Source organism: Melanotaenia boesemani, chromosome 11, assembly GCF_017639745.1.
Source record: "Melanotaenia boesemani isolate fMelBoe1 chromosome 11, fMelBoe1.pri, whole genome shotgun sequence".
NCBI lineage: Eukaryota > Metazoa > Chordata > Actinopteri > Atheriniformes > Melanotaeniidae > Melanotaenia > Melanotaenia boesemani.
Genome location: NC_055692.1, coordinates 14,684,167 through 14,699,517, shown reverse-complemented (window position 1 = coordinate 14,699,517; position 15,351 = coordinate 14,684,167). Strand labels below are relative to the sequence as shown.

The following is a 15,351-nucleotide window of genomic DNA, read 5'->3' as shown; positions in this document are numbered from 1 at the left end:
GTGTGTGTACACACAGCTGTGTTTCTTCAGTGACACATATTCCCCTATTCCTCCTCCTAAGAAAACTGGCTGACCCCAGTATGTGTTGATAACTTAAAGGTGTCCTGCTTCAGGCTCAGCTGCTGTGACCAAAACAAAGTGTCACTTTCAAGTACTTCCCATAGCTGTACAGTTTCTCCCTCCCTCGGTTTTCTTCCTTGAACTTATAACACACCACTGCTCCAACACTGCAAGACGTCATATTGATGCACAGCAAATGTTACCTCCAGCATAAAAAAAACAGAAAGGCACAGCCTCCAGATCGTAGTCCCCCAGTGGATTTTCTTTATGTTAAAGTTAGACTAATCTAAATATCTAAAAGCCTAAAATTTTACTTTTCATGTCATTTCCCACCTGAAAAGCCTATCTCCAGAGCTCTGTCTCTTTTGGCAATATACGTATTATTTGTGTTTGCTATGATGGGATTGTGGGTCACATATCTTAGCAGATTTATTGACCTTGACAATTAGCCTCTCATCATCCACTGTTATTTACATGAAAAACAGCAAGAGCTAAGGAGGGGGAGCTCTGTTGTCATAAGAGCAGAAAAAGAGATTGCTTCAAGAATTAGGGATGTACAAGTGTTAATGGATTGGTAAACACAATGCTTTTTTCAGTGGGGGAGTTCATGCCTTTGGTGGGGCTGTACATAAGTAATGCAAGGTTGTTCCGTTGTCAGCCTGTCTTCTCAACAAATTCCTTTAGATTGTTGGTTTTGCTTTGGGCAATGCCTATGAGATGTCTTCAGAATCCAAAGATGGTTCAGAGAGAGAGAGAGGGGGCGACATACAGCACAAGGGCTCCTGGCTGGGATTTGAACCTGAGCAAATTGCATTAGAAGCTGTAGCCTCAGTACCAGCTGCTCAACAGGTTGATGTGCACCCCCCCAGTTTCCACAGCTTTAATAGAACTGTAATCAAGCATTTTAAGATAACAGATTTACTGTTGTAAAATTCATCCTTCTATTGATTATGTGTGTAAGATTAAAAGTCATTCAGTACTATAAACTGGAGATTGTCACCCACTAAACAAACTGAAAGCTCTGCTGCTCCAGAGCCAGTGTTTATATTTGTCACATCTGGGCTACTGTAGCACAAGTAATGAAGAGAATTTAATTTAATTTCAAAAATAGCAACATAGTTCTGATTATTTTACTGCATTTCTTCCAACATAGTGCCTTTTGGTGACACACAGGAACTTTAAGTGCAATTTTATTTGTGAGCTATTGCTGGCCAAATATTCTATTCTATAATCAAGTATGTAATTGGCAAAAGATTGGTTGCAACCCCAAGGTCAGTTACATGACTTATTATTGGCATCAGTTCCCTTAGAACAATGCAACCCTAAGGAGTTTCGTACAAACTGGCACCTGTGTGTGTGCGTTGTCTGTATGAACATTGCAAATAAATGGTGAAAAATGAACAGTCAAAATAATGAGAAGAAGAAGTAGAAGAAGTAGAAGGAGTAGGAGGAGAAGAAGCCTGTTTATGTCACCGTAGTGGAGCCTTCAGTGTGGGTATTCAACATGTTGCATAACATTAACCCCTGGTCCCCCCTATTCTTCAAGTAAAAGAATGGAGATGGTGGGGGGGTACGAAAGGAGTGAAAGTAGGTTTCTAAGGAACTGACATCACCCCTTTCCTCCTTTCATTTCAGAACTCCCCCCTCCTCTTTGTGCTCTCATTTTTTCTCCCTTTGCACTATTCAGCTCTACTGTCTGATTGGCCAGATCATGATGGCAATCAGCCCGGCCCCTCTGTCAAAGCCAGCCCAGCCCCCTTTCTCCTCACCAACTTTCTCTCTTTTCCATGCAGCCCACACAACACCGAAGCCCTACCTAATGCACGTCTCTTAGATTTGCAAACGGAAGCAACCTGCACTATCAGTCAAAATATGCATTGCCATCAGCAAGTTAAGTCCTACAACTCCTGTGAATGATCCTGGTATTGAACCAAACTCGGCTGTGGTAAACACAAATCATAATGCCTCTTCAGTGGAACACAACAGCACACAAGTACAAAACAATGATCCTCACCTCTCTTTATCTTTTTTTAAAGCAGTTGTGCAATGTATCATCACCTGAAATATTTGTGATTTATGTGCACATATGAGCATACTGCATGTACGTGCATGTGGCATAAACACATCTTTGTGTATGTGTGTGTGTGTTTGTGTGTGCACGCGTGTCCATATGTGTGCAAGAATGGATTAGCTGGATTAGGCCCCATCTCAGCAAAGACCCCCTATGGTGAGGAGGAAGCCCGTCAAAACCAGGTCACCTCTCTGCTACCAGTACAGCGACCTCCCATACCCTATGCCCCCCCCCCCCATATCACCAGAGAAATGGAGAATATATCTATGCAAAAACCTTACTGAAGTGCTGTAAAACAAAGTCAAATCTGGACTTTGTAGACATTTAAAACTATTACTAAACTATTAGTTATTTAAAACTAAATTCTTTTACATTGAAAACACATTTTAAATTTGATGAGACCTGCTGCAGTATTCCACTATTCAAGTTCAAACAGAAGCAGACTTTGAACTTGAATAGTGGACAGACACTCAACTCCACTTATACTATGGATGTATGCCTTTATAGTTTTGTAGGCAGGTTAGTATTGCATTATAATGAGTGTGCAATATTATAAAGCATTAACTGGTTATAAACTGGACTGTGTAGCAGTCTTTACCATGTCACCAGTTTGCATAATGAAATAGCCTGTAACCTTCGGGTCACATGCACAGATCAGATTTCTATAGTATCTCTAATAATTTCCCTGCACTGATTGATCATTTTTTCTGCCCTTGTATGAATTTTTGCTTATGATGAACCACAGTGGCATGAGTGACTGCAAAGGCCCATACACTGACTGTAAACAAGCATCCATTTTTATTGCCACAAACTCAGCTAGTGCAAATCAGAACTCAATATGTAAAAAGCAAAATGTAAAAATCAAAATAAGGTAAAAAATTCAAGCTGGACTGTGTATAAACACAAATGAAATTGCTCAGACAACTTCTAGATGAAGTCTGAGACACTTCTGACCATATTCTTCTAAATGGCCTAGATGCAAATGTGTTCTGGGCTGGTTAAGGCTAGTCATCTTTTAACAGAACTTACCCTGAAGGTTTGTGAGCTGCACTTATTGGGCTCCTCATAGCCTAGGTTTAAAGTAACTCAACAGAACAAAACATGGAGCGACGGAGCACAAACACACAGACGATGGATTTGTTGTGACTAAACTTATTTGTGACTTTCCATGAGCTGACTGTGATGTAGACTCTTTATTTGCATATATACAGTGGGGTTTTAATTATTTGATAAATTTAAAGATATTGCCTACAATAAACAGTATCATGGAATTATAGAAATTTATACAAATCTCTTTGTAAAAACATTCACACCACACATGGGAATAAAGGTGTAACATCTAGAGCATTTAAGTGCCACCTAAGTAAATATTTCAAAACATGAAAAAAGAAAAATTGTTTTGAATAAGCTGTCTTTATTATTTGAGTTTTAAAACATTAAAAAGTCTTGACTAAAGATTATGTTAAGACAACTTAAAGATTTCATGTTTACATTTGCAAACCATGCATCTAATACATATGCACTGATCTGCATGTGATATAGACTTAAATGTGCATAAAAGTTTTATTTCCACTAGCTAACGTAACAGGTTACTACGGCAAAATCATTCAAGTGAAACTATTTTGTTTTTCCTTACTGTTTGCATAGTTTGTATGTCTCATTGCACATCCACAATTTAACATAATATTCCAAATGTACCCTGCAATACTTTGCTGCATATAAAAATAAATAAATAAATTAGTCTGCTGTTGTCTTTCTGTTGTTGTAGCTGTAAAAGGAGTAGGAGCCTTAACTGCTGCACCAGCACACATAGTGGTTCTGAATATGGCCTCTGCAGTGCAGGTGTGCACACAGCCACAAATATGTGATGAAAGGCCTTACTGAGAGCCAAGACCCGATCTGACCCAAGATGAGTCCCCCCCTTACTCTCATGCTCTCTCCCCCTCGTGCTCTCCCTCCTACTCCCCTGTCAGCCTTCACAGAGGAGGGGAGATGTGCCACACAGAGGGAGGGTAAAAGCAAGCAAGGTGGAGAGAGAGTGACTTTGTAAGAAGATTGGGAAAAAAATGAGAGGATGACAGAACAGAGTGAGTACAAAATAAGAGCAGAGTGGAAGTTCTCTGAGATGCAGCTGCTGCTGAGTTTCTCTTCATGCAGGTTCACACCCTCCCAAGCACCACAACCCCCGACACAAATGTGACAACCCAGCTGCCAACCGCTGCCCCCTTAAATCCCCACCCATATCACCACAACACCCCACCACCACTACACCCCCAACTACAACATTACCATATGTATGGCTCCCCTCACCCCTGATTATGCTAATCACCTGTCCGGCCCCTGCAGCCCCTAAAATGGGTGTATTTAGCAGTCGGCTGGCTCCCAATGCAGTTTCCCTTGAGCCTGAGGTGTACATTCACACAGTTCTCAATGGGCAGATTCTTCCACGTTGCTGCCTTCATTCAGATCCCTCTCTTCCCTACCAACCCCCCACCTCCACCCTGAAAAAAAAATCCTATTCAATGCCGCTGGATTCTCAGAGCAGTGGAAAGAGTAGTTGGGAAGAAAACATTTTGACAGTATAGTCTGTAGCATATGCATGCATCTATGCAGGAGTTGTAGCTGGATTAAAGATGATGCCTTAATGCAACCAAGTACACATAAAGAATCAGATGCTTTTGTTATTGTAGGTCAAGCAAATGCTTCAAGATCAAGAAACATTAAAAATATAAATTACTGTGGGGGTAACAAAAGCTAAACAACAAAACTCATCCTGCATCTCCTGTCAGTAAGGTGAGCTCCCCTCCGATGGATTTATAGCCTTGTGATTGGCCCACTGCCCAGCCATAACAGACCGTGACATGAGCCTGTGCAGCCAATCTCAGCCAGCCATCTCTGTCATTTCCTGTAAAGATGGCCCATGATTCCAGGTATCCTAAAATCACACATTCCTAACTGTGGAACAGAGGACACAGAAGCCGAAACACACACTGTGCTAATGGAGGTCCAAGAGGAAGACAAAAACAGACCATTAATGCAAGAAACTGCCTATGATGACATTTTACATTTACCTGGATTTAAATTTCTAAATAATGCAACTATAAGCATTCACCCCCCAGCTGTAACAAGCATGTCAGCTATAACATGCAGCCACATTGTCTTGCTTTCAAATTAATGTCAGTTTGTTTGAATGGACCAACTTCCTAAGATTTAGCAACAGGGTGTGCAGCTGCTTCAAACAATGACAGCTGCAAACAACTATTACTGGATATACGTCCAGTGCAATATTTATGTGGGGAACAAGAAAGAAGACATTTGAGAAAACAGTAACCTAAATTTGATCCCTCCTATTTACCCTAACCTTCCATTTTGAAGAGGAAAGGTTCCTTTTCTCTTTTTGAGAGTAAATTGTGGTGGTCATCAAGCCATCCAAATGGCCACTAATACCCCAAGAGAAGGGTCAAGTGGAGGAATTAGGATTAGACAGGCATGCTGGACCAACAGTCTATTGGTAGACTGGCAGAGCTGTGAAAACCATTTAAAAACACATAACACATCCAATAAACTACAATTTTTCTCATTTTCAGTTTGAGCTAACTTATGTACAAGCATATAAAAATCCATATAAACAAAGCATATCAAGTGAATCAATGACAATTGTTGCAATCTGTGTTACTCCACTATGTAGCTACAATTAAAGGGAGGTGCTTATCAAGTGTTTGAGAAAGCAATGAAGGAGGAAACAAGAGAAAAGATTGGACACTTCACAGCAGCAGTAAGAAAAGCTCATATTCCTATGCAATTTTATGGAATATGGAGGCAGGTTGGGTTGTCTGGTGGCTGTTTTTGTGAAAGATGTTTTTAACAATCCTGCATGCACTCTAAGTCCATATTGACACCTAATAGTCCACTAGACTTGGTCAAGTTCTCATAATGGTGCAGCTATGCATTGCGATTTCATACCCTCCCACTGTGAAACTTGTTTGAGAGCAGCATAGGACCACATATCTTTGAACATGAATCTAGTAGTAAAATATTTTCTACATTCTTAAGGCAAATTCTGGATGTAGAAAAAAAAACAGATACAAAGTTTTATAATTCTTTTGGAGATTACATGAACTCTTATAGAAATTAATGGACCGCTAGCTGACTTGCATATGAGAATATGTATATTTGTTTTCCTGCATCTGACCACAATACAGCATGGTCAGAATGTGCGTGCAACCATGGTTTTTTGCCATTTCCAGCTCTGGAAAAATAGATAAGTGCAGTTTTTTTTCACTGTATTGCATAAAGACTCAAAGTGAAGCTCTGAACTTAACTCAATCATCTGTGAAAAAAAATATTTCATGTCTTGCGTTTGCATGTGTGTTACTTGCTGTTACTGCCAGATTCTATGACGACGTGCTGCAGGAATTGCAATGAACTATACAGCTACATATGTAACTGTGGTAAGCCAGAGGGGCTGAAAAATTCCAAAGACACACACATGCACACTCGCACACATACATTTTGGAGCTGTTTGCAAGGAAACGCTTCTGCACTACAGTCTGAGAAGAATCAATCCACACCCCAATCTCTCCAAGTGTACAGTAGGTACCGCTGCAAAACACAAACACACTACCGCTACTATACTCTTGCCTCTTCCTTCACTCTGTCTCCACTCCAACACACACACACACACACACACACACACACACACACACACACACACACACACACACACACACACACACACACACACACACACACACACACACACAGAGTCTCCCTCTGCTGTTTTGTACTTTCTCCACCCTTCTGGCAGCCAGTGCTGTGAGGGAGGGAAGAGAGGAAAGGAGAAGGGGAGGGAGGGAGTGGAGGGAAAGAGGGAGGCCAGACCACCCTGCTCTCATGGCAGGGCTGAGTGTTTACATTGCCGTGGCTCACTCTGTAATACATCTGGCATTCTGAGGCCACTCTCTCCAGCCAGGGACGGGGGAGTGGTGGTGAAGGGGAGGCAGGAGGGGGGAGGGGGGCGGGCTCGGGTAAAGAGAGAGACCTTTCTGGCAGAGGGGAAAAGAGAAGGATAGAAGAGAGAAAGAAGGACGTAAAGGAGGGGGAGGGTAATTCTCTCCATGGTCTCCTGTGGTCGGTCATTCGCAGGGCTCTGGTTTTTGAATAAGAGCGCCTGAAAGAATGCAAAATGTAAACAGAGAGCTTGGAGGCATCTCAGGAAGTTGTTTGTGAATGGGAGTGTGCTCGCTTTAAGAGCACACACACACACATAGATACTCAACACAGATAACTTAAAAGCTTTAAATGTTGATGCACTTTTCCTTTTGCCAGGTAGGGCTTATATACACAGAGCTACTGGGAGAGCTAGCTTAAGAAAACAGCTCTGTAAGTCTGTGTACAGTACCAGAGGCGCAATGTTTCCCCACACTAAATCCCTCACCAGTCAGCCTGCACTTTTCATCAACTCATAAAGTTTAACACAACACACTGGAATGTTATTCCTTATACAAAGGTTTAATCCTGTTTGTAGCAAACTGATAAACACACTTTATTGAGTCCAGTTTTGCACAAGCGTCTGTGTGTGAGAACTCTCACACTTGAGTGCGAGTGCATACCACTGTGTGAGAAAGTAAAGTGATGAGATGAGAGGGAAAGACAGAAGACTATGCAATGTATTCTCTGCTAACTTGGAAAAAGCACTAGGCGCAGGCGTGTTTGTGTGTTCGCTTGTGGTTGATTAATGAAAGCTGCTGAAGAGAGTTTTGACAGTGAAGAAGGTGCAAGAAAGATAAGAGAAGTAAGAAAAAGATGGATAAAGAGAAGAAAACAACACAGAGGCCTATCAAATTAACCTGACAGGCCAGGCCTGCTAAACCACCTACTCATTCACAAAACCCAAACTCCAAAAACTTCTATGTATATTACTGTGTGCATGTGTGTACATCAATAGCTGAATAATTCAAATCATACAAACCACAATCCTCTTAGTAGAGTCACCACATTAAGGGCTCTCCTCATCTTCATCCACAAAAAAGGATGCGATGGCTTCTTTCGCATACACTTAGCATTATACTGCTCCCTTCTTCACTCCCATTACCAACAAAACAACCACCAACTCAGTCAGTTCGGTTCTTAATTAGATAGAAAACAGACAGACAAGAGAGGGAAGGAGCTGCTGTTGAAAAAAAAATAAGAGAAAAATGTGGTTCTTTTCAGACTGGATGAAATCAGATCCAGCTGATGCACACAAACATCAGCAGGGGGCATTTCAACTGTTGCCATTCTGATTTCAGGAATGAGCCAAGGGTCATCCATTTTCATTGTTAAGGGATGATAAGGGGCTATAATCCTGGAGCATGAGTTTTTAAAATGCCTCTTCTCTGTCATGTCAAGATGTTCTGTCATTAAAGCATGAAAGATGGCATGCACTAATGTATAATTTAGTCTGATATTGAATAATAAAAGAAAATCCCTCAGATTCACTGCCCTCTGCTGGAGAAGCTACTTCAAAAAGTTAATTACAGGTTGACAAATACCCAAATACAGATACCACCTAAGAATGACATCTGGTTAATTAGATGAATTGATTTACTGTAGGTACACACATATGAACATACACAGGACATAAACAGCAACTGGTGACAGCTGCAACTTCTGCTGCATGTCTTCTGGCAGCACCCACCCCTCCCCTCTGCTGCTAGTCTTCACTCTGCACCCAGGCCACAGGGTGAGTATCAGGTGAGGTTTTAAATAGCGGGGCCTCCACAAGATGACCTCAGGGTCCCCGGGGTCCACGCCCGTGGCCTCTGGCCTCTGCACTTATGCACCCCAAGAAAGTGCCCCGGGACCCTGGGCTTCTCTTCGTCTGCAGCCCCAAGACTACAATCCATCGCCCTGTGCCCCCAGTACGGACCATAAATCTGGAGACCATAAACTCATTTCAGCTTGTGTTGTTCATACACATCTTACATGGAGCGCATGTCTACAACTGAGTGATGAAAACTATACTACCCCTCACCCCCATCTACACTCCCCTTGTCCTCTTTCCAATGTTGGCTAACAGCAATTAAGCCCAGATATTAACACAATGCCAGCTCATCTGCTTCAATAACAGGTTCGACTTCAATTCCTGCCCAAGTTTTTTTTAACTTTCTCTCTCCTCCATCAGCCCAGCCACATAATCTTCCCCTGCTCACAGTGAAAGAGTGAGGGGCTGTCCTACAGGAAGGCCAGTGTTTATGTGATACTGTTTTAATTAGATGCAGGCAGTGCTCTTATTTTCTTTACAATTTGGCCCATGTTTGCCTTAACCCAGAATGCCAAGGGGATGGCTTCGTTTTCCACATGCAGCCAGGAAGAACTGCAAAGTGGTTCATGTTCCTCGCATCCACATTTCTGCTCCCTGAAAGTGGCTTTCAGTGAATCACTACAAGATCATCTCAAATCTCTAATTTGAAATTGAGGATAATTTCAAGTCAAATACGAGTCGATGGGCATTGATTCTGGAGCAGAGCAAAGTGCACACAGGACTTCAAGCAATAGTAGCATGAGGAGATAAAGAGATCACACTACAATACTACAACTTCCTGTTTGAGCTAATCATTTCCTGTGAGTACATAGTGTGAACGCAATGTGCTCCATATCCACATTGTTGTCATTACTTTCCCAAGTAGGGGAGCGTAGCTTAAAAAAAATGTATAATTTCTTTTGTTGTTTAGCAAATAACAAAACCCCATGCATCCTCAGAGGTTTGACATAATCTCTTCTTTGTGCAGACCTGCATCTCACTACCAATTGGTCTCTGTCACTTTGTCTAATAAACAGAACTTCCTGTGTTTTAGTATTTATAAACAGTCCCGAGTGAGCCCAGAGTGAGAAAAGACAATCCGTTCGAAAGCTGTGGCACGTGACGCCATGTAAAATAAACACACTAGACAACTCCGGCATGCAACAAATGGTGGTCTGCTGTAGGCCTCAGCCCTCTGGCACAACCACAAAGAAGATGACAACGGTTCAATGCAAGATAAAAAATAAAAAATAAATAAAGATCACTGCTGTAGGAACGAGGATCTTATACAAGCTGGTTGTATTTTACGTGCATCTACAGGGCACACAGCTTCTAGGCGGGGTCGTCCACAGGTCACCTGCGGAGGGCAGTTCCAGATGAAACATAAACAGCCACTCTGTCCTCTCTCCTCTTTTTCCTCCAGGACGATGGGCCAGTCCCCCTGCATGGCCCAGCACAGTGTTCCATGGTCCAGGCAGAACTAATCTATCCCTCAGCTGTGCCGTCTAATCTAAACAAACAGATCTCTCCCTACCAGCATCTGGAACCTCTCATGTACCGGGACCAAGGAAACCACCGCAGCTCTGTCTCTTTGACAGTGTCTGTGTGTGTGAGCAAGGTTTCTGTTTATCAGTGTGAGCCAATATGACAGTATGTTGCAGAGGTCTCTCCAGGGTCACTGCACTGCAACTGTCAGCCAGGTTCTGTCAGTGCATAAAAAAAGCAATTCAGCAACAACGAAGGCCAAAAAATGATTACCAGTGTGGCTACCTGCAAGATAGAGCCAGACTATGCATGAAGCATTAAACAATACTGACAAAAAAAAAACAGTCACAAGTCTGGACTGATATGATACATTGCCCCACAGAGCTCAAATGTGGCTCCATTATAAGATAAAGTAACTGACCAGCTTGAATTTGCGACATTTCCTGTGTTGTGTACACTTCTTGTGTGAAAAAGGGTTAAAACATCCACAGACACCTATCTATCATGTTTGTGTATGCACAGAATAATTTGTTAAATACGCTCCTTTTAAAAAGGCAATAACATGACACAGTCATATCCATATATATTTTATTAAAGTGGAGACCAAACCTCTGTCAGTCAATTCCAGTGCTAGGTCTGGGGTGTGCTAGTGCAGGATGCACTGTGGGGTCGGTTATAACATCTTGTTTAATATGATTCCCTTCACTATAGTCTTCCTGATCGTGGTCTAGCATGTGAAATGGGTGTGAAAACAGTGTGATCCTCTGAATACAATCAGGAATCCTGTGCTGAAGAGGCCCCCCTCTGCCAAAATTGCTGCCAACTGCGCCTGCGCTGCACATTAGAACACGCTGTCTGTCAGACCCCTGCAGCAGCACGCAAGGAGAGAACAGCCAACCCGTAGAGGAGGTGGGGTGTTTGACCTGTACAGGAATCAGTCTGCTTTGATGCTAGAGCTCATAAACTACATGTTTTTCTTCCCTTGAGAGGATGGTGACAATGTGAAACAAGAAAAAAAAATTGAAAATGCATAAAAATAAATCTATATTTTAAAAGAATCTTAAACATTTATTCAGTTTAATTTCTCAGTGGCAAAATCTGCTTCTTCATTCATGACTCCTGCTACAGGGTCTAGCCATAAGTACAGGAATGCAGATCAAAGGGAAGGAAAAAAAAAAAAAAAAAGCTCAGCCCCTTCTCCATACCCTCCCAAGCACCACCCATATGCAGTCTCTTTCCTTCTTTTAAATTTCCATTCTTTGTTACTTTTTCAGGGTAAAGAAAATGAAAAAAAAAAATAATAATAATAGTAATGAAAAATAATAAAACAAGTGGCACATCCACCCTGCAAACTTGAGCTCCTGTCCTCACTCCACTTTTTCCCGGCAGCCAGAGACAAATCTTTTTGGAAAGTTGAGAGCTGTCCAAAACGGGACCACACACAGTCTCTGAGCCTTCAACTGCTGGGGGCAGGCAGGCAGACACACACTCACACACACACACACTCTCACAAAATGGCGGCTTTGAAAATAAATTTCCCTTTACCCCAAGAGCTGCTTATGAGCTTAATTACAACCTTTTTCATGGGAGCTGTTACAGTCGCCTCTTACACACTTTTGTGTGTGCACCTAACACAGTTTGAGAAGCTACAAAAGAATCATGGGATTATTTTTCCAAGTTTTGCTTGGCTTCTTTCCAGGATCTAAACAACAAACAGTCTCCCTAGATTAGATTATCAGCATCCATCAACCCTTTTTTCCTCCAATCTTAAGCCCCAAATATTCATGTAAGGATCCAATCATGAAACAGTTTCAAAAGCTCTGTAATGAAGAACACTGCTGGTTAGATGTGAGTATATCTTAGAAAAACAGATAAACTGAACAACATATTAAGCAGCCAATAATAAATCAGTCTTACCTTCCACCCAGAGTTTCTCCACGTCCGTTTCCAAATTAGCTGCCTTTAAGCCCACGGCAAAAGCTCCAAAAATCATGAGGCCCACAACCAAAAATTTTCCGCAGTTCTTTTGTATGTAACAGCCAAGCCTAAATAAAAGTCTCTGGAACTTCGCTCTCAGCCACAGAGGTGCCTTCCTCCCAGTTGCCTTCCCCTATAAGACAAGAGTCCTAAAATTATTATCTGTGAAAGGGCAAAAATGCTGCACTTACCTGAGCAGGTGAGGCTGTAGGATGAGGTTTATATATATATATATATATATATATATATATACATACGTGTGTGTGAGTGTTTGTGAGTGTGTCAGACTGGCAGAGTAATGATTTCATAATATGTAAATGTCTAAGACCTTTCAAATGTTTGAGCCAAAGAAACATGGGAAAGGTAGTTGTTAAGATTTACTCCAAAATTATCTAAAGGAAATGAGCTGTGATCAAAATAGTAAACACAGTCTCACTTTGATAACCTGAAACATTAAGTGCCTGAGACATGCACATCTACTATGCTGGCAACTGTCTGGAAAGCACTGGAGGTTCCCCAGAGTGAGAGCCACGGGTTTTTGTCAAACCAGTAACACATATAAATCACAATCTTAGCTATATACATGCAAGGAAACAATAAGTCCATTCCATTAAGATCACCCATAGGCTACACAGCCTGGACCGGTTCTGTTAGTTATGAGTTATGAATAGAAGAAAAAACTGGTTTGCAGCTGGACCTCTAGAGTGAATGGAGGTAAATAAAATGAAATAACTGTAAAAAAAAAAAAAAAAAAGTAATACCAATCAGTTGCTGGGATTTTTTTTTTATGTATAAGTTCTTTATGAGTTAGAAATATGATTGATTAGCACACAGGTACTATAAATAAAGACTTTATGTTTCCCACTGCGCACAAACTATTTGATTTTGGGAGGTTGTGGTCTATGATTTGTCCTTGAGGTGGATTTTCACTCACACCCCACACATCATCCGATAACATTTAATACTCTGAAAGGATGATTGTGGTAAAACCCACAAATACCACCACACACACGCACAGCCCCTCTCCCCCGTCCAGCTGCCCGTGTGTTCCGGCCTGCATGGGGAGTGGAGAAGCCATCACAAGGAGACCCACAATATTTGTGAACGGAAGAGGGCAGCCACATGGATGTTTTTTTTTTTTTTTTTTTAATCCTACCTCCCTTTATACGCGACTCACCCAAGCTGTGATGCACAAACTTTTACGTTTAAAACCATTAGAGCAGCTCATCGGAAAAGACGTTATGAAACAGGAGAGCGAAAGCTGCACGTTTGCCTGGTGCGTTATCTGCTGAGATGCAGAAGTGGCTGCTTGGGAAAACAGGACCAACAGCAACTTGTCTCACATGCATAAACCGAAAGCAGCTGCATGAGAGGAGACCGAGATCCATGAATTAAACTAAACTTGGGGCTTTCTACAACCTCATGTGTTCCCCCTGCTCAGCCCGTCCCGTTGCCTAGCAGCGACTGGACGTAGTTTGACCACTTTACTCGGCAAATACAAACTAACACCATGCAGCTCTGTTTTAATGGAAGATGAGAAATAAGCACCTCTGATATTTGTTCCAGCGCAAAGCCCGCATCGCAATAACTTGGCCGCTGCAAATACTCCAAATCCAGCGGTGTGTTGCGGGTATAGTCCCCCCTGTTCCTCCGCGTTATCCTCGGCCGATCGGGGTCTCTGTTTTCCTGTTCGGAGGGCGCATTAGCAGCCGAGGCCATGTTGCGGGGACTGCGAGGTGGTTACCGTTTCCCACTTTATAGTATTTCCCCGAATGCGTGCAGCGATATCCCAAGGCAACAGAGTTTCACTCTCGGAGATCTCACACCCGTGAAGTAGGACTTCATACTCCTGTTGGAGACGGCGAGTCAAAGTCTGCGCCTTCCATCCCAACATTTCGTGATCCGGAGGTCTCCACCGCTTTCACCGCATTCACCGTATCTCTTAGAAAGTAAGTTTCTCTCAAAAAGCGACGTTCGCAAAGTGATTCCCATACACGAGTCGTCGGGTAAGAAACCTCGATGGTCGTATCATTCTGATGAGATCTATGTGGTCTTCCCCAGGGCCGCGCGTCACGGCCAACTCTGAGATTCAATAGAAGGAGAGAAAAAGACCTCTCTCCATTTGGAGGCAGAGAAGGAGGAGGGGTGAGAAGGGGGTAGAAAAAAAGAAAAAAGACTCAAGATCCCGCCTCTGGGGCTGTCAGATTGCTGGACTTTCTTGCATCTGATTGGTTCCAGAAGGGCAAAAATTACTCAGCAAACAAGACTATTATTAGCTGCTTAGCAACAGCTCACTAAAGTGGAGAGACCACCCAGGCAGACAGACCTCATGTGAGCATCTTCGACTTCAGGGGTGAGCTCGCTGAGAGCCGAACCGCTCGGCACGTTTGGGTTTCAGCAGAGTGCTCCGTGGCATGAAAAAGCGTTTCGCCGATAGGACCTAAAGTCTGAGGCGATGCTCTCGGTCTGTGCGTCGGAGAAGTGCCGAAGAATGTCTAGAGAAGTTTAAACTTTTTTTCTACCACTACCACTATGGTTGTTGGGCCTCAAATTACAGCGGCTCAAGGGGAGGTCCCATAATAAGGTATACTGTCCTTACAGTGTCTGACCCTGCATAGGCGATTAAGTTTGCATAATCTGCTTTAGCTTAGTAAAGCAATTGTCAAAATAATCAAGCATAGGCTGCGCAATTTTGAAAGCGCAAAATAAGCCCTGTTCAGTATGTTACAATCACTGATCATTTTTGCGTAACTTTCTAAACTAAGGGAATGATTTGTAAATTAAGCCAATTTACACATTCTCCTATTTTAACATTCGTTGGAGATCCAGTGCAGAAAAATGCATATGATGCGCATGAAATGCACATTGTTTTGCGTATTATGCAAACATTAAAAACAACTCTGAAATTTTGCGTAGCGCCTGCACCATGGATCTACAGAGGCAGAGCCGCTTGATGGAGGCAACAACAACACAC

The 15,351-nt window shown here is 42.4% G+C and overlaps 1 protein-coding gene across 3 annotated transcripts in view; it reads right to left on the bottom strand.

The window, feature by feature from the left end:
• Positions 1-14,503, bottom strand: part of ptch1 (patched 1) — a 46,844-nt gene extending 32,341 nt beyond the window's left edge. For all 3 annotated transcript variants that reach the window (XR_006012096.1, XM_042000089.1, XM_042000090.1), the window contains exons 1-2: positions 13,926-14,503; positions 12,318-12,510 (exon numbers count right to left, since the gene is read on the bottom strand). Coding sequence is in view for 2 of the 3 variants with exons in the window: in XM_042000089.1 (XP_041856023.1) it covers positions 12,318-12,510; positions 13,926-14,096 (364 nt within the window). In the remaining variant the exon portion in view is untranslated. The remainder of the gene's footprint in view (positions 1-12,317; positions 12,511-13,925) is intronic.
• Positions 14,504-15,351: the final 848 nt, after the last annotated feature.